We start from the raw sequence: 19,355 nt of genomic DNA on the forward strand, positions 1-19,355 counted from the left end.
TCACTTTAGACTTGTCCCCCCCCCACAGCTCTATATATTACCTTCCTTCCACTTCCTGCCACTCTTTTGCTTGTGGGAGTAAAGAGAAATACCTAGTACTTAAGGGTTTGGAGGGAGTGACTCAATCTCCTTCTTCTCATATGACAGTGACAACTGGCCACTTTGGTGCCACTGCTATCACATGGGGGCAGAGGAAGCAAAGTTAAAGGGGTTGTAAACCCTCCTGTTTTTTCGCATTAAGGTGAAAAAACTTCTGGCAGTCACCGGCCCCCCATTTTAACTACCTGAGCCCTGGAATGTCCCACAGCGAGGATATGCAGTCTCTCTGCCCGGGGTTCTCGGCTCTTAATTGGATAGACTGATAGCAGTGCAGCCATTGGCTCATGCTGCTGTCAATCAAATCCAATGACGCAGGTGTCGGGGCCGAGTCCTGCATTCGGCGGCTATGGATGCCAAATGCTGGATACGGGAGTGCGCCCACAAGGTAACCCCCAGGAGAGCGTTCTTCTAGGGGGTTATCTGATGCAGGGAGGAGCTGCTGGGGGCCCCCAGAAGACAGCGTTCGGGGCCACCCTGTGCAAAACTAACTGCTCAGTGGAGGGAAGTATGACATGTTTGTTATTTAAAAAAAATAAAAACTATCACTTTAAGGTAAGTTTGAGCAACTGCTTTAAAGTGAGCCTATTACTTTGTCCTGTATGAACACTTTAAATTCAGATCAGTAGTTAAAAAATGTAAAACATTTTTCAGGTCGGATGAGTTTTTCAACATATATGAACACCCATATTGCCTTCCTTATTAGAGGGAATTGAATTAAAAGCACCCTGGAGAAGAAGCTTTATATTTACCTTTCTGACAGGCCGTGAAATTTGCGGGTCTTTGTGTGGTGCCGCTATCGAATACCTCCGAGTGCATTAGACAGGTTGTCCTCCACCCTGTGCTGTGGTCCCGCTGACTACTATGGACACAAAAGTGAGGAAAGCGGAACCACAGCGCCAAGTGAAAGACATGCTATATGGCACATGAAAATCTCTCCCCACTGTGACAAAGATGGCATCTGAGCAACTAAAAACCTTTTTTTGTTTTTGATAAAATGGGAAAGGGTTAAAACTCTGATGCCCCGTACACACGATCGGAATATCCAATGGAAAAAGTCAGACTGACTTTTTCCATCGGAAATTCCGACCGTGTGTATGCCCCATCTGAGTTTTTCCATTGGATATTTTTAGGAAATTCCATCGGAGTTTAGATTTTTACTCTGATGGAATGGGCTTTAGTTTTTTTTGGCCTCTATCCTATTGGGGAGATTTTATTTTAATTCCTGTCCTGCAGACACAAAAGGAGGTGATAGGAAATTCTACAACATGAGAGGAATTCTTCACTTAAACAGCTGTCACCAGAACAGGTTGAAACGCCTGAATTCGAAAACTTTGGATTTCCTTTAACTTTCTGTCCCAGTGACTACGTTCACCAGGACACATATAGAGGGTGAATCTAACTAACAGGGACAAGGACAGCAATTTAAATTGACAGGGGTTCTAGTCCTTCCCTACTTTATTCAAATACAGTATATACACTTTAACACATGGCATGTGAACAGGCAAGTATAAAGATTCTCCTTTCACAGCGTGCTTTACTTTCATCTTTTTTCAGTGGCAACAAGCTCACTTTAGATTCACTAAGGCAATGTTTCTCGACTCCAGTCCTCAAGGCACCCCAACAGGTCATGTTTTTAGGCTTTCCATTATTTTGAACAGGTGATTTGATCAGTTTTACTGTCTTAGTAATTACCACAGCCATTTCATCTGAGGGAAATCCTGAACACATTATCTGTTGGGGCGCCTTGAGGACTGGAGTTGAGAAACACTGCACTAAGGTAATATCTTGCTTTCATAATGTCATTACCAGTCATTGACTGATACTGTTTGATTGTCCATTTTGAGTCCCCTGGTCACCAGCTTCATTGGCGGCTGGAGGCTCAGTGTTTCGACTTTGTAGTAACTTGCGTACATCTTTGATCATAGGTCGTAATACCTGAATAAGGGCATTCAGGGCTGCCTGAGTTCCCTCCATGGCCTGGGCTTGACGCTCCTGAGCACTAGCTTGGACTTCTTGGGAACGGCGTATCATCTGCAAGATATCATTCTGTTGCTCCAGGTGTTGGGCAATCTCCTTCACATGCAAGTTCGTCACTCTCTGCTCCTGCAGCAGCCTTGCTGAATTTAGCGCAATTCTGTTCTTTAGTTCTTGAGGTTTTCCAGTAACTTCAGCTGAAGGAGAGATCATTTCTACAGGGGTCTCAGAATTAACTGTCGTGGGGGTTTCTGTTGTGCAATACTCCACCACATTTTCTTCTAAAGTATGGTAGGTGGTCTCTGTAGGGACTGAAAAAGAAATCGATTATACTTACAGATCCTTTGTCCACTACAGTTAAAAAAAAATAAACTGATATACGCCTAAATGTTTAGCAGGACATGCCAACATCTGCAGAAAAAGAGAATAGTAACTAACAACATCTGCAGAAAAAGAGAACAGTAACTAGGCCATTATGGATTGTCAAGACCAGTAGATATTGCTTCACCTAGGGCCGAATTAAGAGCATCATGAGCCTGGTGCTGAGGTTTTTGGTGGGCCTTTTTATGGAATTTTTTTTGTTAAAACAAATTAAATATTTCAACAAAAGAAATTTAAAGTGGGGGGGGGGGGTGAGAGAGAGCAAGGGATGAGGGTGAGAAAAAGAGGAAGTGTGAGAAAAAAAGAAGGGTGAGGGGGTGTGAGAGAGAAATGGAGAAAGAGGGGGTAAGAGGGGATGTAAGAGACAGGGGGTGAGTGAGAGAGAAGAGAGGTGAGAGAGGGGGTGTGTGAGAGAGAGGGGGGGGGGGTGAAAGGGGGTGAGAGAGGATGTGTGAGAGAGAGAGGGGGTGTGAGAGAGGGAGGGGGTGAACGAGAGAGGGGGTGTGTGAGAGAGAGAGAAATGGATAAAGGGAGAGAGAGGGGGTAAAAGTGGGAGGGGCTGCCCTACACGCGGTGCATAGGAATGTGCATGCTCTGTCACATGATGTGAATGGAGCCTTACACTTACCAACCATGTAACAGGTATTTACTATGACAGACACCTGTGCATTCTTCCCAGTGCTAACCTCTGCACCCCAAACTCAACATGCCTCTGCTCATCTTTGCACCCCCCCCCCCTCTGCACACACCCTCTTTGGTCAGGTTTGCCCTACAAACTGTAATTCTTTCCTCCTTTATCTCTGGATAACGCACACAGTAATGCAAGGCTTTCTCCCTGGTGTGGAGTGTCATGCTTGCCCCCTCCCTTGAGGGGGAGAGGGCAAGCAGGAGAGTCAGGATGCCAACTAACACACAGCTCCTTTCAAGGGAGGGGGCGAGCACGAAACTCCACACCAGGGAGAAAGCCTTGCATTACTGTGTGGAGTTACAGACAGAAGAACAGGAAGTGATGATTTCTCAGAAGAAATAAGGACATTTAAAAGCAAAATGGAAGGATGAGGTAAGTGAAGGAGGACTACACTAATGTAAAGGAAGCTATTTATAAAAAAAAATTGTACCTTTACAGCCCCTTTAACGTGTTTTTAAGATTTTTAAAGAATGCATTCAAAAATGTAATAAAAATGTATATAAACATTGCAATGTTAATAGGTTGCGATACAGTATATTTTAATTATCTAAACTTCCCCCTTTTTTCTTGTATTGGTATATAATTTAGTGTCGATAGGCAGGATGGGACTCTTGGCTTATAGCCTTCTGTTCCCTCAAGATAAACAGCTTCCTTGTCTGTAAAAGATATGAAGGTTTGCTTCCACTGTGTGGTCATCTCTATGCACAAGTTCTTCAGACATAGACGTTGGTAGACAGAAAAATCAGATCCATCTTAAGACTGAAGGACAAGCTTTGGATGGATTGTCTTTTTAAAACCGGTAATTACTATTATTTGATATTGTTTTAATTACAACTCATAAAAATATTTTAAAATACATTTATCAAAGCTGAACTCCTGATAGAAAAACTTTCATCTAAATATATTCCCCAAAAACAACACCAGAAGAAGAAGCAAACTTTCATCTAAATATATTCCCCAACAACACCAGAAGAAGCGAACGCATACATGAGCAGCGTCCGCATATGAAAACGGTGTTCAAACCACACATGTGAGGTATCACCGCGACCGTTAGAGTGAGAGCAATAATTCTAGCACTAGACCTCCTCTGTAACTTAAAACATGCTACCTGTAGAATTTTTTAAACGTTGCCTACGGAGATTTTTAAGGGTAAAAGTTTGATGCCATCCCATTCCATTGATGCAACTTTGTAGTGTGAAATGTTGGGTATCAATTTACTCTTTCACAATATATATATATATATTATATATAATATTTCAATTTTGTAGCAATCAATACATTTCCAGAACGAGGGGGAGGGACCTCTGTGTCCTGTAAAGTACTCCAAGAAATTGATTTTACAGGTAAGTATATAGGAAAATCCAATTTTCTTTATCGCTCATCACTGGACACAGAGCAGGTTATAATAATTACTATCTGGGATGTCCCAAAGCAAAACACTTGAGGGGAGAGAGAAACAGTCACAGAAACGGTCACCCGAGAAGGACCTTTTCTGCCGCTCATAACATACTGCGGCCAAAGGCAGTATGCTTTGCGGCTTTGACATTCACCTGGTAAAACCTGTGAATGCATCAACCAAAAACCATTTAGCGACCTTGCAAACCTGAACCCCTGATGGCAGATAGCCCAAGATGCCCCTACGCACGCGCTCTCACCATAAAAGAGAGGGACCTTGCCCTTTCAAACCATAGGCTTGAATGATTAACTGGCTGATCCAATGAGAAAAATAGGGGACCTGGATGCCGCCTGCCCTTCCTGGGCTCTTCTGGCAGCACAAACCAGGATTCCTGACCTGCGCTGACAACTCAAGTAAATTCTGACCGCCTGAACTATCTCGAGTACGCAGCGATCTTTCCCCTGCCGACTGTGGATTAGGAAAAAAAAGAAAGGCAAGACACTGTACTGATTCAAGTTACATAGTTAGTCAAGTCCATCTAGTGAAAACTAGAAACCACTCTAGGCAAGAAAGATGGATGGCGGACGCAACATCACCTTATCATGATGCAAGACCAAGAATGGCTTCTAAGGCCCCGTACACATGAGGGGACATGTCCGATGAAAACGGTCCGCGGACCGTTTTCATCGGACATCTCCGCTCGGAGATTTCGGTCTGATGGCTGTACACACCATCAAACCGAAATCATCTTGGACAGAGAACGCAGTGACGTAGACGACACCGACGTTCTCTATCGCGCGAGTTCAATGCTTTCACGCATGCGTCAAATCAATTTGACGCATGCACGGGATTTCGGTCCGCTGGTTAGACGTACTAACCAGCGGACATGTCCGACGGACAGCTCTCCAGCGGACAAGTTTCTTAGCATGCTAAGAAACTTTTGTCCGCTGGATATCTGTCCGCTAGCCTGTACACACGATCGGATCTGTCCTCTGAAACTGGTCCGCGGACCAGTTTCAGCGGACATGTCCGGTCGTGTGTACGAGGCCTTACATGTAATGCCGCGTACACACGATCGGTTCGTCTGATGAAAACAGAGTTTCTTGAAATGTTTCAAAAGGTGGCTTCTGCAAGGACAGTCAAGACGAAGCTCAAGTCCCAAGGACACAAGGGTGGCCTGACAGGCAGGGGTGTCTGCGTTACACCCTGCATGAAGTACGAAAGGAGTGAGAAACAATGATCTCTGCATGAAAATGGATAGAGATTAAATCTGACCCTTATGATTAAATACATAAGGCCAATCTTTTTTCCCCTCCTGAGTGGAGAAAGGAAAAAATCACATATTTCCATGGGTGCCACTTCCTGGCTTCACACCAGGCATATAAGATTTCCAAGTCCTGTAATGGAAGCTCCCTGAAGCCAGCTTCCTGGCACTTAACAGTGTGGAGAAAACAGGACCCAAGTCCATAGGTCTTGCTGGACCGGAAGGACCGAAAGGAGCGTTCCCTTTGCAAGATTCACTACGTCTGTGTTTTAAGCCCTCCTGGGCTGGGCCAGGTAACACTATTACCAGTGTTACCACCTCCCGGATTCTTCGCAAAAGAAGCGACAGTACTTAAATCAGGGGGAAGGCATAGATTAGAGAGAACTGGTCCCTAAGGTGTTACCAGTTCATCTACCCACTATTGCTAGTGCAACTCTCGTACCGGACCCAACCTGTCCAATTTGTTATAGAACCTGGAAAAGCCCCCTACTAGCTTGTATACCTGGAATAAGTACTGGCGACAGACGGCATGTGCTATTTTACCCCAGACAGAATGTGGTTTCTCTTCCTGAGGCGCTCCACTCCTGGTCTCCCCCTGGTGGTTAATATATGCCACTGCATAAAAGTTGATCCAGGTAAAATCCGATTGCCTCTCGGGGGGATCTGAAAGGATTTTTTTCCTCTGCTGTAGAAAATTGGATCATGCTTTGCTGGTGTTTTTCACCTTCCTCTGGATTAACTGTGGGGAAGGATTGTGTATATGAGATTTTATGATTGTTTTTTTATTGGTTGAACTAGATTGACTTGTGACTTTTTTAAACCTGACTAACTATGACACTGACTACAAACCTGTGCAACTGGTTCATTCAATAATCCAGAACAGGGTGTACAGCCTGAAGTTCCAAGATATTGAAGGGCAGTATTCTCTCCTGTGGAGACCCCTGAACTGTAGCCACTTCAAAACCAGCCCCCCAACTGGAAAGACTGGCATCAGTGGTTATTATCTTCCATATCACTGGAAGGAAAAAATTTCCCCTTCTCCAGATTCCAAACAATCAACCACCAATTCTAGCTCTGCGGTACTCTGGGGACAGGGCCTTTCGGCAATCCAATTCTTGGACCTCCATGTTCCAAACAGAGACTGTTCCTCTACAAAAGACCTGGAATTGAACTGCACATAGGGAACGGCTTCAACATAGATATTTCCTCCTGCACAGATCGAAGGATATCCTTTGCCACTTATATTTCCCTATAAATATGAAATCGACTGCTCCCTGAGCAAGATTATTGAGGCATCCTGAGATTGACATCACCTGCATCTGCAGCAAGTGCAGTATCAGGGCTAGAAGCTTTGTGAACCCAGCCCGAAAGGGCAATGTCACAAAGTGAAAATCGCAACTTTCTACTGCAAATCGCAGAAACCTTTGAGGAGCCAGGAAAAAACTGGCATGTGAAGATATACGTCATTGATGACTATGGACACCCAAAAACTACCTCTTGCAGAGAGGCTATCACTGATCTACTGACCCCATCTGACAAGAAGGGTGTGTAGAAATGTGTCTAGTGCCATGAGATCTAAGATAGACCTCCTGTGCCCATTTGGTTTTGGGGCTGCTACCGGTTGAGTGTTTACAAAAATCAGCCCACAACTTCGTCCCCAAGAGCCAATGCAAGGCAAAAGGCTGATGACTCTGTGGCAGACCCATCAAGGTTCCAAGAAGTGTACATTAACCCACCAGGTTTCCACCGGCTAAAGACGGAGCGAACCCCCTCAGCGACTGCCTAAAAGCCTCTTGCCTCCCTCACGCTGGAGGGTAAAAGCTTACAGCACCTGGTATTCCTGGGCATTTTACAATGTAATTACTAACCAGGCTCGATCCTGCTTCGGCTCTGAGATCAGTCATGATCCGGTGTGTTTAGTGCAGTGCTTCTCAAATAGTGGGGCGGCCCCCCTGGGGGGCCGCGAGGCTCCGTAAAGGGGGGCTCGTTTGACCTCGGCAAATACTGCATACTGCAGAGAGAGGGAGCAGCGCGGCGCGATCACTTGAGATTGTCCCAGCGCAGCCCCAGTAGCAGCCCGACGCGGAGGACCACGTGAGCCTTTCGAGGAGAACAGACCCGATTGGATAGACATAATGCTCTATCCTGATTGGCCAAACCCGCCCGTGTGACTCTTTGTAGACACGAAGTGTAGCAGACCCTCAAGTGACATCATGGAAAAAATTTTAACAGGGATGAGAAGACAGGCGGAGAGAGAAGGAGATAACAGAAAGTCTCCCGAAGGCTAAGACGAGGAAATATGACGAGGCGTATGTAGCGCTTGGCTTCACTGTGACTACGGTGGGAGACGAGGAAAGACCGGTGTGCTTACTATGTCTAAAAATGTTGGCAGCGGACAGCATGAAGCCAAATAAGGATAATAAGGTTAATAAGGATACGGTGTTATGCAGAGGTGTACTTATAACAATTTTATAGACAAATGATACTATTTACAGTCGCACAAAATGTTTTCTTCTTCCTAGGGGGGGCATGACAGAAAATAATTGAGAAGCACTGGTTTAGGGTAATACAGCCGCAGTCCATTCCTGCTCCGCTAAACTCTCCTAATGACATTCTAATGCGTCAATAATCATTCCAATGCCAAACACCACAGTGGCTCATACACCTGATACCACTGGTCCATCTGGAGATGTGAACACCACCAGATCAATGATCGGTGCACCTGCCTCCCCCAGCTGTCTTATTTATTCTGCACCTTCCCACCTGCAATTGGCCCATACTAGTTTTTCAGGACTAGCCAAGCACATCCAATGCATCCTGAATGCAGCCTCTATGCACTTTAGTGCAGCCTAAATGTAAGCTCCTGCAGATCAAATGCACGCTACATTGGAGACACATTGATACCCGGACAAACAGTTGTACTGGTCCAGCAGCACACCAACACCTTTGCAGCCATTGTTAAAGTGAGGGTGCTCTTGCGCCTACCTAGTAAAGCTTAAGATGTGAAGTAAAATAATAGTAATGAACTAAAAGTGATGATGCTGCTCAATCTAATAATGTATAAATATCAAATAGAAATACAATAAAATAGTGAAAGGTAAAGTGACGAGCGCAATGAATATGACTAAGTAATCAAAGTGTTAATCAGTGAACATAGATAATAAACTAAAATTGAAACAAAGTGCTAAAAAATATAAAAACATCAATAATGAATAAAAACGTTCAGCCAGCAAGTGGCCAGTGAAAAAAAAAAAAAAAAAAAAAAAAAGTGTGCACAAAAATAGCTGCAAAAGTCAGCAGGCAAACATAAATATGAAGCCTAAATCAGTCCTGGAATAATAGGCTAACAATACAGCCGTTATACGTGCATAAAAGTGTAGGAAGTTCCATAAAGACAAAAATAAATATAAACTTCTCCAATAGTGATAAACAAATGTTTAAAATCTTCTCATGTGGGTCTTCAAATAATGTGGGCTCACAATGCGCTTACCTTCCCAAGGTAGTAATCAAGCCTTGATTAAATGGATATCCACAAGGGGTGTTGTTGAATCTGCAACTAGCTGTGGATGTTCAGGGCGTCCTGTATAATCCAATGTTTGTAGGCTCCAGATTTCTATTTGGCAGCGGTGGTGCTCAGCATGGGGAAATAAAAAAGGTAGCTTCCCATAGTGTAGTAAACCAAGGCTAATTTATTGGTAAAAACGCTAACAAGTGCATTTTAAAAGATCAAAGAAAACGAAACTAAGAAACAGCTGATGACAGCTTACTGATGTATTGCTTCAAAAATCAGTCCGTCCCTTACATGTTACACCACGTCACGTGGCTTCATCAGAGGTCATTTGCAGCCATTGTGCTACATGCTGGGTGTTTGGTGTGCTCCTGTACCTTTTAAGAAGGGATGGGCTGCCCTTCAGTCCACCTGTCCTCATCTATCCATCAGAATGCATGTGCCTCCTTTGTGGGGACACTCATAGTTTTATGTTAGGATCACAGACTCCAGGGTGCAGTGATGTGGCTCTGTGGCTCATGCATGCGTTTGCAAATGCGTGCGGACAAAACCCCTGTTTTTAAAGCATACTGTTAGACAGGTAATTGGTTGTCTGCGAGCTGGTCGGTAAGTAGGCTTGGTTTTTTGCTGGGCATTCCCCAGGCCTTTGTTGATATCTGTTTCAACCTCCCAATGTTGCTTACTGCGATGGCCAGCTATAGATGAGGACAGTGGACAAGTCTGTTTCACCATTGGTCCAGCAGTGCACCAGCACCTTTGCAGCCATTGTGCTACATGCTGGGTGTTTGGTATGCTCCTGTACCTTTGAGGCAGCGTACACATGGTCGGTCCAAACCGATGAGAATGGTCCGACGGACCGTTTTCATCGGTTCACTGCTGAAGTGGCCTGATGGTCTGATGTGCGTACACACCATCAGTTCAAAATCCGATCGGGTCAGAACGCGGTGACGGAAAACACACGACGTGATGAAAAAAACAAAGTTCAATGCTTCCAAGCATGCTTCGACTTGATTCTGAGCATGCGCGGGTTTTGAACCGATGCTTTTGTGTACTAACCATCGGTTTGGACCTATCAGTCAGCGGTCCATCGGTTCGATTTTAAAGCAAGTACACACGGTCGGTTTGGACCGATGAAACTGCACTTCAGGCCGTTTTCATCGGTTTGGACCGACCGTGTGTACGCGGCCTAAGAAGGGGTGGGCTGCCCTTTAGTCCACCTGTCCTCATCTATCCATCAGAATGCATGTGCCTCCTTTGTGGGGACACTCATAGTTTTGTGTTAGGATCACAGACTCCAGGGTGCAGTGATGTGGCTCTGTGGCTCATGCATGCGTTTGCAAATGCGTGCGGACAAAACCCCTGTTTTTAATACATACTGTTCGACAGGTAATTGGTTGTCTGCGAGCTGGTCATGAAGTAGGCTTGGTTTTTTCCTGGGCATTCCCGAGGCCTTTGTTGATATCTGTTTCAACCTCCCAATGCTGCTTACTGCGATGGCCGGCTATAGATGAGGTTTATACCTATCGGTCAGCGGTCCATCGGTTCGATTTTAAAGCAAGTTCTATAATTTTTGTCCGAAGGACAACAGACCGATGGGCCGTACACACGGTCGGTTTGGACCGATGAAACTGGACTTCAGGCCGTTTTCATCGGTTTGGACGGACCGTGTGTACGCGGCCTAAGAAGGGGTGGGCTGCCCTTCAGTCCACCTGTCCTCATCTATCCATCAGAATACATGTGCCTCCATTGTGGGGACACTCATAGTTTAGTGTTAGGAACACAGACTCCAGAGTGCAGTGATGTGGCTCTGTGGCTCATGCATGCGTTTGCAAATGCGTGGGGACAAAACCCCTGTTTTTAACGCATACTGTTAGACCGGTAATTGGTTGTCTGCGAGCTGGTTGGTAAGTAGGCTTGGTTTTTTCTTGGGCATTCCCCAGGCCTTTGTTGACACTTGGATTAAGTAGCAAGTATACAAGTTTTCCCTTATGCAAATTTTGCACCGATGCAGTATATAATTGCGCTGTCTGGTCTCCCAGCTCTTCCATAGGTATAACTTACACCTCATTATCTAGCCATAGGCTGCTGTGTGTCACTCAAAGCCGTGCTGATTCGTTAGCCCACATGAGACTTCAAACACGATAAATGTCCGCCCTTCTACTTCCTATGTACACTGCACAAAAGTATGCTCTACTGAGCAATCCTGCGCCCTCTAGTGGCTGGATGAAAAAACTGCAGCCCAATAATCCTGACACACACAGGGCAGGACCTGGCCAGACCAAAGAGTACACTGCTCCCAGTGGCCCCTGGGAGAATGACCAGACAGCCAGATTACTTTTTTTTTTTTTAAACTGCAAATTTACCTTTCCCACTGCAGAACTCATATAATCAGAATCCTAACAGGAGTCCAACCTTCACCCAGCACAGACAAGCTCTGTCATAAAAGACCTTCATTAATCTGGGGTCCATTCTCCTTGGCCTGGAACAGAGGGGACACCGCTTACATAGAATTTGAACAGGATCTGGAAGATTGTGGCTATCATTGTAGTTGCACTGACTACTATAGTGACTTCCCCAGCAGCCCATCAGGTATGAGAAACCCAAACCCACATTGTGCCAATCTGGACAGATGTAAGTATGCAAATCTACACAATTAAAATTTAAGAAAGTCTATTAAAATTCAGATGCGTATCTGATACCCACACTTGGAGTGCCATTCCCTTTTTAATGGCAATGCAAGTGCGATGTGGGTTTGCAGCGTATTTTTCAAAACCGTGGCAATGGACGCTTTTCCTGTACAGTTTACGATGTGTTTGGAAACGCGCAGATCTGAATGGTGCCTGAGGGCCGGTTCAAACTGCTGCGATGCCAGACATTGCATGTGATTTGCACCGCATTGCTGTACAGATCACATGCAATGTCTGTGCGATGCAAATTCAGTCACACAAACTGTATTTAGGGCAATTTAGGAAACAGCGATTACAGGTCAATTTTGTTTCAGTATAAATCACACTAATAGGAAATATAAGGGGAATACAAAGACACTGAATTTCAAAATAGCCAACTTCCCTAAACTACGAACCTTGCTAGAAGATACACATTGGGATAAAATCTTAAGGATCAAAGAACATGGAGGAGAAATGGGTATGCTTTAACCACTTAGGACCCGGACCTTTAGGCAGGTAAAGGACCCGGACAGTTTTTGCGATTCGGCACTGCGTCGCTTTAACTGACAATTAAGCGGTCGTGCGAAGTGGCTCCCAAACAAAATTGCCGTCCTTTTTTCCCCACAAATAGAGCTTTCTTTTGGTGGTATTTGATCACCTCTGCGGTTTTTATTTTTTGTGCTATTAACAAAAATAGAGTGACAATTTTGAAAAAAATTCAATATTTTTTACTTTTTGCTATAATAAATATCCCCCAAAAATATCTAAAAAAATATATTTTCTCCTCAGTTTAGGCCGATACGTATTCTTCTACCTATTTTTGGTAAAAAAAACATCGCAATAAGCGTTTATCGATTTGGTTTTCGCAAAATTTATAGCGTTTTCAAAATAGGGGATAGTTTTATTGCATTTTTATTATTTATTTATTTTTTTACTACTAATGGCGGCGATCAGTGATTTTTTTCCCTGACTGCGACATTATGGCGGACACATTGGACAATTTTGACACATTTTTGGGACCATTGTCATTTTCACAGCAAAAAATGCATTAAAAATGCATTGTTTACTGTGAAAATGACAATTGCAGTTTGGGAGTTAACCACTAGGGGATGCTGAAGGGGTTAAGTGTGACTTCATCTGTGTTTTTAACTGTAGGGGGGAGGCTGGACGTGTGACATCATTGATCGTGTTTCCCTATATTAGAGAACACACGATCAATGACAGCACCACAATGAAGAACGGGGAAGCTGTGCTTACACACAGCTCTCCCTGTTCTTCAGCCCTGGGGACCGATAGCGGGACTCCAGCGGCGATCGGGTCCGCGAGTCCCACGGCCGAGGTCACAAAGCTTTGGATTGGGTCGCGGGCGCACGCCCCACGGCTGGGCACTTAAGGAGGACGTACATGTACGTGCTTGTGCCCAGCTGTGCCATTCTGCCAACGTAAATGTGCAGGAGGCGGTCCTTAAGTGGTTAAGAGCATATTAAATAAGGGCATTAGCCAGTGCATCCCAATGGGAAATATATTTAAAAGAGCTAATAAAAGTTCTGGGTGGCTTAATGTAAAAATGCATATAAAACTAAAAGAGAAGGCCTTCAAAACATATAAGGCTGAGGGATCATCATCAGCATTCCAACTTTACAAGGAATGCAACAGGAAAAGGGTGCAATCAGGGCAGCTAAAATAGAACACAAAAGGCACATAGCAGAGGAGAGTAAGAAAAATCCCAAGAAATTATTTAAGTACATAAATAGTAAGAAAGGGAGGGCATATCATATTGGTCCCATAAAGTATGATGAAGGGAATCTGGTTACTAAGGATGGGGAGATGGTGAAGGTATTGAATTTATACATCTCCTCAGTCTTCACAAGGGAATCCGGGGGCTTCAGTAACCAAAACTGCAGTGTTTATCCTCATGATACGTCACAGGAAGCACCCTCGTGACTAACAGAGGGCAGAGCTAGAAATATAGATTTGAAAAACTTAACATTAATAAATCACCGGGACCAGGTGGCTTGCACCCAAGGGTACTTAGGGAACACACAGTCAAGTAATTGCCAGACCATTGTGACTATTTTTTATGAACTGGAATGGTACCAGCTGATTGGAGAAAAGCCAATGTAGCACCAATATTTAAAAAAGGGCCCAAAATACATCCCTGGGAATTACAGACCAGTTAGCCTAACATCAATAGTATGCAAACTCTTAAAGGGGATGATAAGGGACTATAAACAAGATTTTAGTAATGTTTACTGTACAAAATAAGGTCTGTTGGCATGGATAATAGGGTGAGTAGATGGATTAAAAACAGGCTACAAGGGCAAATTCAGAGGGTGGTGATAAATGGGGAGTACTCAGAATGGTCAGGGGTGGGTAGTGGGTTCCCCCAGGGTTCTGTCCTGGGACCAATCCTATTTAATTTATTCATAAAGACCTGGAGGATGGGATAGACAGTTCAATCTCAGTATTTGCGGACGATACTAAGCTAAGCAGGGCAATACCTTCTCCGCAGGATGTGGAATCTTTGCAAGAAGATCTGAACAAATTAATGGGGTGGGCAAATAAATGGCAATTGAGGTTTAATGTAGAACAATTTAAAAAAATGCCTTTGGGTGGCAAAATAGCAATGCAATCTACTCACTGGGGGAGAACCTCTGGAGGAATCTAGGATGGAAAGAGACCTGGGGGGTCCTAGTAGATGACAGGCTCAGCAATGGCATGCAATGCCAAGCTGCTGCAAGCAAAGCAAACTGAATATTGGCATTAATTAAAGGGGATCAACTCCAGAGATGAAGCGATAATTGTTCCGCTCTACAAGACTCTGGTTCGGCCGCACCTGGAGTATGCCGTCCAGTTCTGGGCACCAGTACTCAGGAAGGATGTGCTGGAAATGGAGCGAGTACAGAGAAGGGCAACAAAGCTAATAAAGGATCTGGAGGATATTAGTTATGAGGAAAGGTTGCAAGCACTGAACTTATTCACTCTGGAGAAAAGACGCTTGAGAGGGGATAGGATTTCAACGTACAAATACCGTACTGGTGACCCCACAATAGGGATAAAACTTTTCCACTGGGAATTTAAGACACGCGATCATTCACTAAAATTAGAAGAAAAGTGGTTTAAACTTAAACTGCGTAGAGGGTGCTTTACTGCAAGAGCGGCGAGGATGTGGAATTCTCTTCCACAGGCGGTGGTCTCAGCGGGGAGCATCGATAGTTTCAAAAAACTATTAGATAAGCACCTGAACGATCACAACATACAGGGATATACAATGTAATACTGACATACAGTATAATCACACACAAAGGTTTGACTGGATGGACTTGTGTCTTTTTTCAACCTCACCTACTATGTAACTATTGGTGGCTGAATTTGCATCGCGTTCGGACCAAACTCGTTCAGGAACCTTTTTTGTCTGAACCAGAATCGGATCGCAAATTCTGTCCAAACTCACAGTTTGCACTGCAATCTGATCTGGGTGTGTCATTAACTTTGTATTGCCACTCCTAGCGGTTTGCATAGGGCAGTGTGAACCGTCGGTGATTCGGGTGCGATGCTGGAACCTGCACTGGAATGGTCTTAAAATTTGTGTGTAATTTCTTTCCCAAGCCCCATGAATTTGAAGGGGAAAGGGAATAGCCGCTCCGGGTGGGAACCCAGACGAACATCCACTGTTGCAGATAACTCAGGTGCAGGCAATGCACTTAGCAAAGCGGGAACAAAAATTGTCTCTGGACAGTCGCACTCTGAACAAATTGTAGCCTTTATTAAAAGGACAGCACTACAAGTCACAGCAAAGTAAAATAAAACCCAACTGCTCTCATAGCTATGACTAAGCACTAGTTTCAGTGCGAAACGCGTCAGCCTTGGGTTTTATTAAAATAAAATGTAAAATAAATAAAAAGTAAATAAATAAATAAAAAGTAAAATAAAACCCAAGGCTGACGCGTTTCGCACTGAAACTAGTGCTTAGTCATAGCTATGAGAGCAGTTGGGTTTTATTTTACTTTGCTGTGACTTGTAGTGCTGTCCTTCTTTTAATAAAGGCTACAATTTGTTCAGAGTGCTGCTGTCCAGAGACCATTTTTGTTCCTGCTTTCCCATGAATTTGAAGCTGCAAGAGGGTGAAAACAAAGGGGCAGATTCAGGTAGATCTGCGGCGGCGTAACGTATCGCATTTATGTTACACCGCCGCAAGTTTTACGGGCAAGTGCTTGATTCACAAAGCACTTGCCTGTAAAGTTGCGGCGGCGTAGCGTAAATTCCCCGGCGCAAGCCCGCCTAATTAAAATGATCCGGGTAGGGGGCGTGGATCATTTAAATTAGGCGCGTTCCCACGCCGATCGTACTGCGCATGCTCCGTATCTAAATTTTCCGCCGTGCTTTGCGCGAAATGACGTCGCAACGACGTCATTTTTAGAACTTCGACGTGACTTACGTACATCCCTATTCACGGACGACTTACGCAAAAAAAAAAATTCTAATTTCGACGCGGGAACGACGGCCATACTTTAACATGGCAAGTCTATCTATACGCCACAAAATAGCAGCTTTAACTTTACGCCGGAAAAAGCCGACTAGAGACGACGACCGCGCGTACGTTCGTAAATCGTCGGAAAAAGCTAATTTGCATACCCGACGCTGAAAACGATGCGAACTCCACCCAGCAGGCGCCGAAGTATTGCATCTAAGATCCGAAGGCGTACGCCTGTCGGATCTTACCCAAATGCCGTCGTATCTTGGTTTGAGGATTCAAACTAAAGATAAGACGCGGGAAATTTGAAAGTACACCGGCGTATCAGTAGATACGCCGGCGTACTTGCACTGTGAATCTGCCCCAAAGAACGTTGTAATTATTTCCGCCATCTTTTATAATGGGCAATAAGGGTTCTTTTTGTGGTCTGCGCTGTACAGACGCTGGTGCTGATCTCGGCCATGTAAATAATCTGTGCCCACTCACTTTGTGCCAGAGTTACGGCGTCGGGTGAACTGATGGAGACTTGGGTGGGTATTTCGGTGGCGCACTCCTGGCCGGGCAGGCTGAGGATGGCGCTCTCCCCCAACAAGTTGCATATGCGCTGTTGCAGAGAAGTGAGCATGACCGGCGCCGTGCCCACGTCCCCCTCGCCTTCCACCGCAGCGCGCGCCTGGGACATCTTCCTGCGCACCTCCGTCTTCAGATCAGACCACTTTTTCTTCACCTCCGCCATCTCGCGGTGGCACGTGCTGATGGTGTTGACGCGCTTCAAGATGTCGTACCAGGCGTTGCTTTTGGTCATCAGGGGCACCCCAGCGTTGTAATGGTTAATCAGGATGTGTTTCTGCTTCTCCATCTCCTCCATGATGATGTCCACTTCTTGTTCTGAGAAATTGGTCTTTCTTTTCTTGGCTGGCGTAGCCATCGCCGCTCCGCCGGTGTCGGGAATAACACCGCAATACGTAAATTGCGTAAGCCGGGGCGACACGGAACCTACGCAGCGTAACGGCTTCCAGAATCTGCCTCTTTATCGCGTCTCTACGCAAGCTTGCGTAGGGAGGACGGGGTACCGCCCACACGTGTCAAGTGTAACATTGGATTGGCTAACTCCGGAGCCACTCTCAGCAACACCCCCTTAGAGTTGTAATTGCGTAACAGTCCCGTCAATCACGAATACAGCGCCACTATTGGTCGGTATTATTTTAAAGCGATAAAAGAAAAGTGCTTTGTGAAAATTAGAAACATTGTAGTATTTATGTCGGACGAATGGTGTTTAATATAACAACTATGCGTAGATTTCACGCAGAGAAATACTTTGTGTTTTAAGTTGAAGTTGTTTCCCACGCAATACCCGAACAGCGATTGGTTGTTGAGTGTGTGGCGAGCCAATGGACTGCGCGCTGTGCGGCGGCGTCACACTGGGCAGGATCTGCAGGGCGACGTGGAAGGTGTGTGACTCCGACGTCAGGGGGGTGTGTGAGGTGACGCGTTTCCTGCCGCCATATACCGGTGTTTGACGACGAGAGCTGCGAGGTGTTTCGCGAAAGACTCCCGACCGAATTCCGCCTGACCGCTCTGGATCCCGGCGTACCGTCTATGGCCCGTCCCCGCTCTCTGGTGTCGCCGCTGCTGAGCGGAGTGTTCTGTCAGTGTGATATATTGGGAGGCGCTCCGCACACACACGAGGCCCATTCCTCCGACCCGTGCGGGGGGCTCCTGTGCGGGGGGCCCGAGCAAGAGAGGCGCCTGCAGATCCTCTTCCAGGTGCTAGACGTCAACCAGGACGGCGGCATCTGTGTCAATGACCTGGCCGTGGGCCTCAAAAGGCTCGGTGTACACCGGACCGAACTGGAGCTCAAGGTAAGAGAGCGCTGATTGGCTGAGAGGGGGCGAGGACTACAACTCCCAGCATCCCCTTCGGGCTCACCGCCTACACAAGCCCCCTGGGAGTTGTAGTACTGGCCCTGTACATGGTGTCTATGGGCTCTATGTATAGATATATGAATGTGATCAATGCCTGCCTCCATTCACTGACACATCACAGGCACGATGTTTGCGGAAAAGAGTCAATTCGTCAAATGAAATGTCAGATAAATGCCGCATATCATCAATTCACTCAGTGGTGTCACTAGGGTTGGTGTCACCCCCCCCCCCCCCCTCTGTCTAGGCTGCCCAACACCAAGCGGGCAGCGCATGGGGCGCACCCCAAACCAGCCCCTGTAAATGATAGTATAAGGCAGTATAGTGGCAGGTTAGGGTAGTATAGAGTGGTATAGTGGCAGGTTGGTTTAGTGGGGTGGTATAGGACAGGTTATTGTGGTATAGGGCATGTTGGGGTGGTATAGGGCAAGTTAGGGTTGCTTAGGGAAGGTTGTGGTGGTATAATGCAAGTTAGGGTGGCATAGGGCAAGTTGGGATGGCATGGGAAAGGTTGGGGTGGTACAGGGCAAGTTAGGGTGGCATAGGGCAGATTGGGGTGGTTTAGGGCAAGTTAGGGTTGCTTAGGGAAGGTTAGGGTGGCATAGGGCAAGTTGGGATGGCATGGGAAAGGTTGGGGTGGCATTGGGCAGGTTGGGGTGGTACAGGGCAAGTTAGGGTGGCATTGGGCAGGTTGGAGTGGTACAGGGCAAGTTAGGGTGGCATTGGGCAGGTTGGAGTGGTACAGGGCAAGTTAGGGTGGCACAGGGCAGGTTGGAGTGGTACAGGGCAAGTTAGGGTGGTACAGTGCAAGTTGGTGTGGCATGGGAAAGTTTGGGGGGGAGCACAGGGCAGGCTGGGGGGGGAGCACAGGGCAGGCTGGGCATGTCAGCTAAAAAAAAAAAACGGGATGGGTGTCACCCCTCTAGCCGGTGTCACCCGGTGCGGACCGCACCCCCCTAGCAACGCCTCTGAATTCACTAAA

The 19,355-nt window shown here is 45.9% G+C and overlaps 2 protein-coding genes across 3 annotated transcripts in view; one reads left to right on the forward strand and one right to left on the reverse strand.

The window, feature by feature from the left end:
• Positions 1-1,804: 1,804 nt before the first annotated feature.
• NAIF1 (nuclear apoptosis inducing factor 1) lies at positions 1,805-17,497 on the reverse strand. The gene is made up of 2 exons (XM_040324818.1): positions 16,937-17,497; positions 1,805-2,384 (listed from the first exon to the last, which is right to left on the reverse strand). The coding sequence occupies exons 1-2, from the start codon at positions 17,376-17,378 to the stop codon at positions 1,909-1,911; spliced, it is 918 nt and encodes a 305-aa protein (XP_040180752.1). The 5' UTR covers positions 17,379-17,497; the 3' UTR covers positions 1,805-1,908.
• Positions 17,498-17,908: 411 nt separating this feature from the next.
• SLC25A25 (solute carrier family 25 member 25) overlaps positions 17,909-19,355 on the forward strand; it is a 47,155-nt gene continuing 45,708 nt past the window's right edge. The window contains exon 1 of one of the 2 annotated variants that reach the window (XM_040324812.1): positions 17,909-18,313. In XM_040324812.1, coding sequence (XP_040180746.1) covers positions 18,050-18,313 — 264 coding nt within the window. In that variant the 5' untranslated portion in view covers positions 17,909-18,049. The remainder of the gene's footprint in view (positions 18,314-19,355) is intronic. The other variant, XM_040324813.1, reaches the window with a different exon arrangement.

This window comes from Rana temporaria, chromosome 9, assembly GCF_905171775.1.
Source record: "Rana temporaria chromosome 9, aRanTem1.1, whole genome shotgun sequence".
Taxonomy (NCBI): Eukaryota; Metazoa; Chordata; class Amphibia; order Anura; family Ranidae; genus Rana; species Rana temporaria.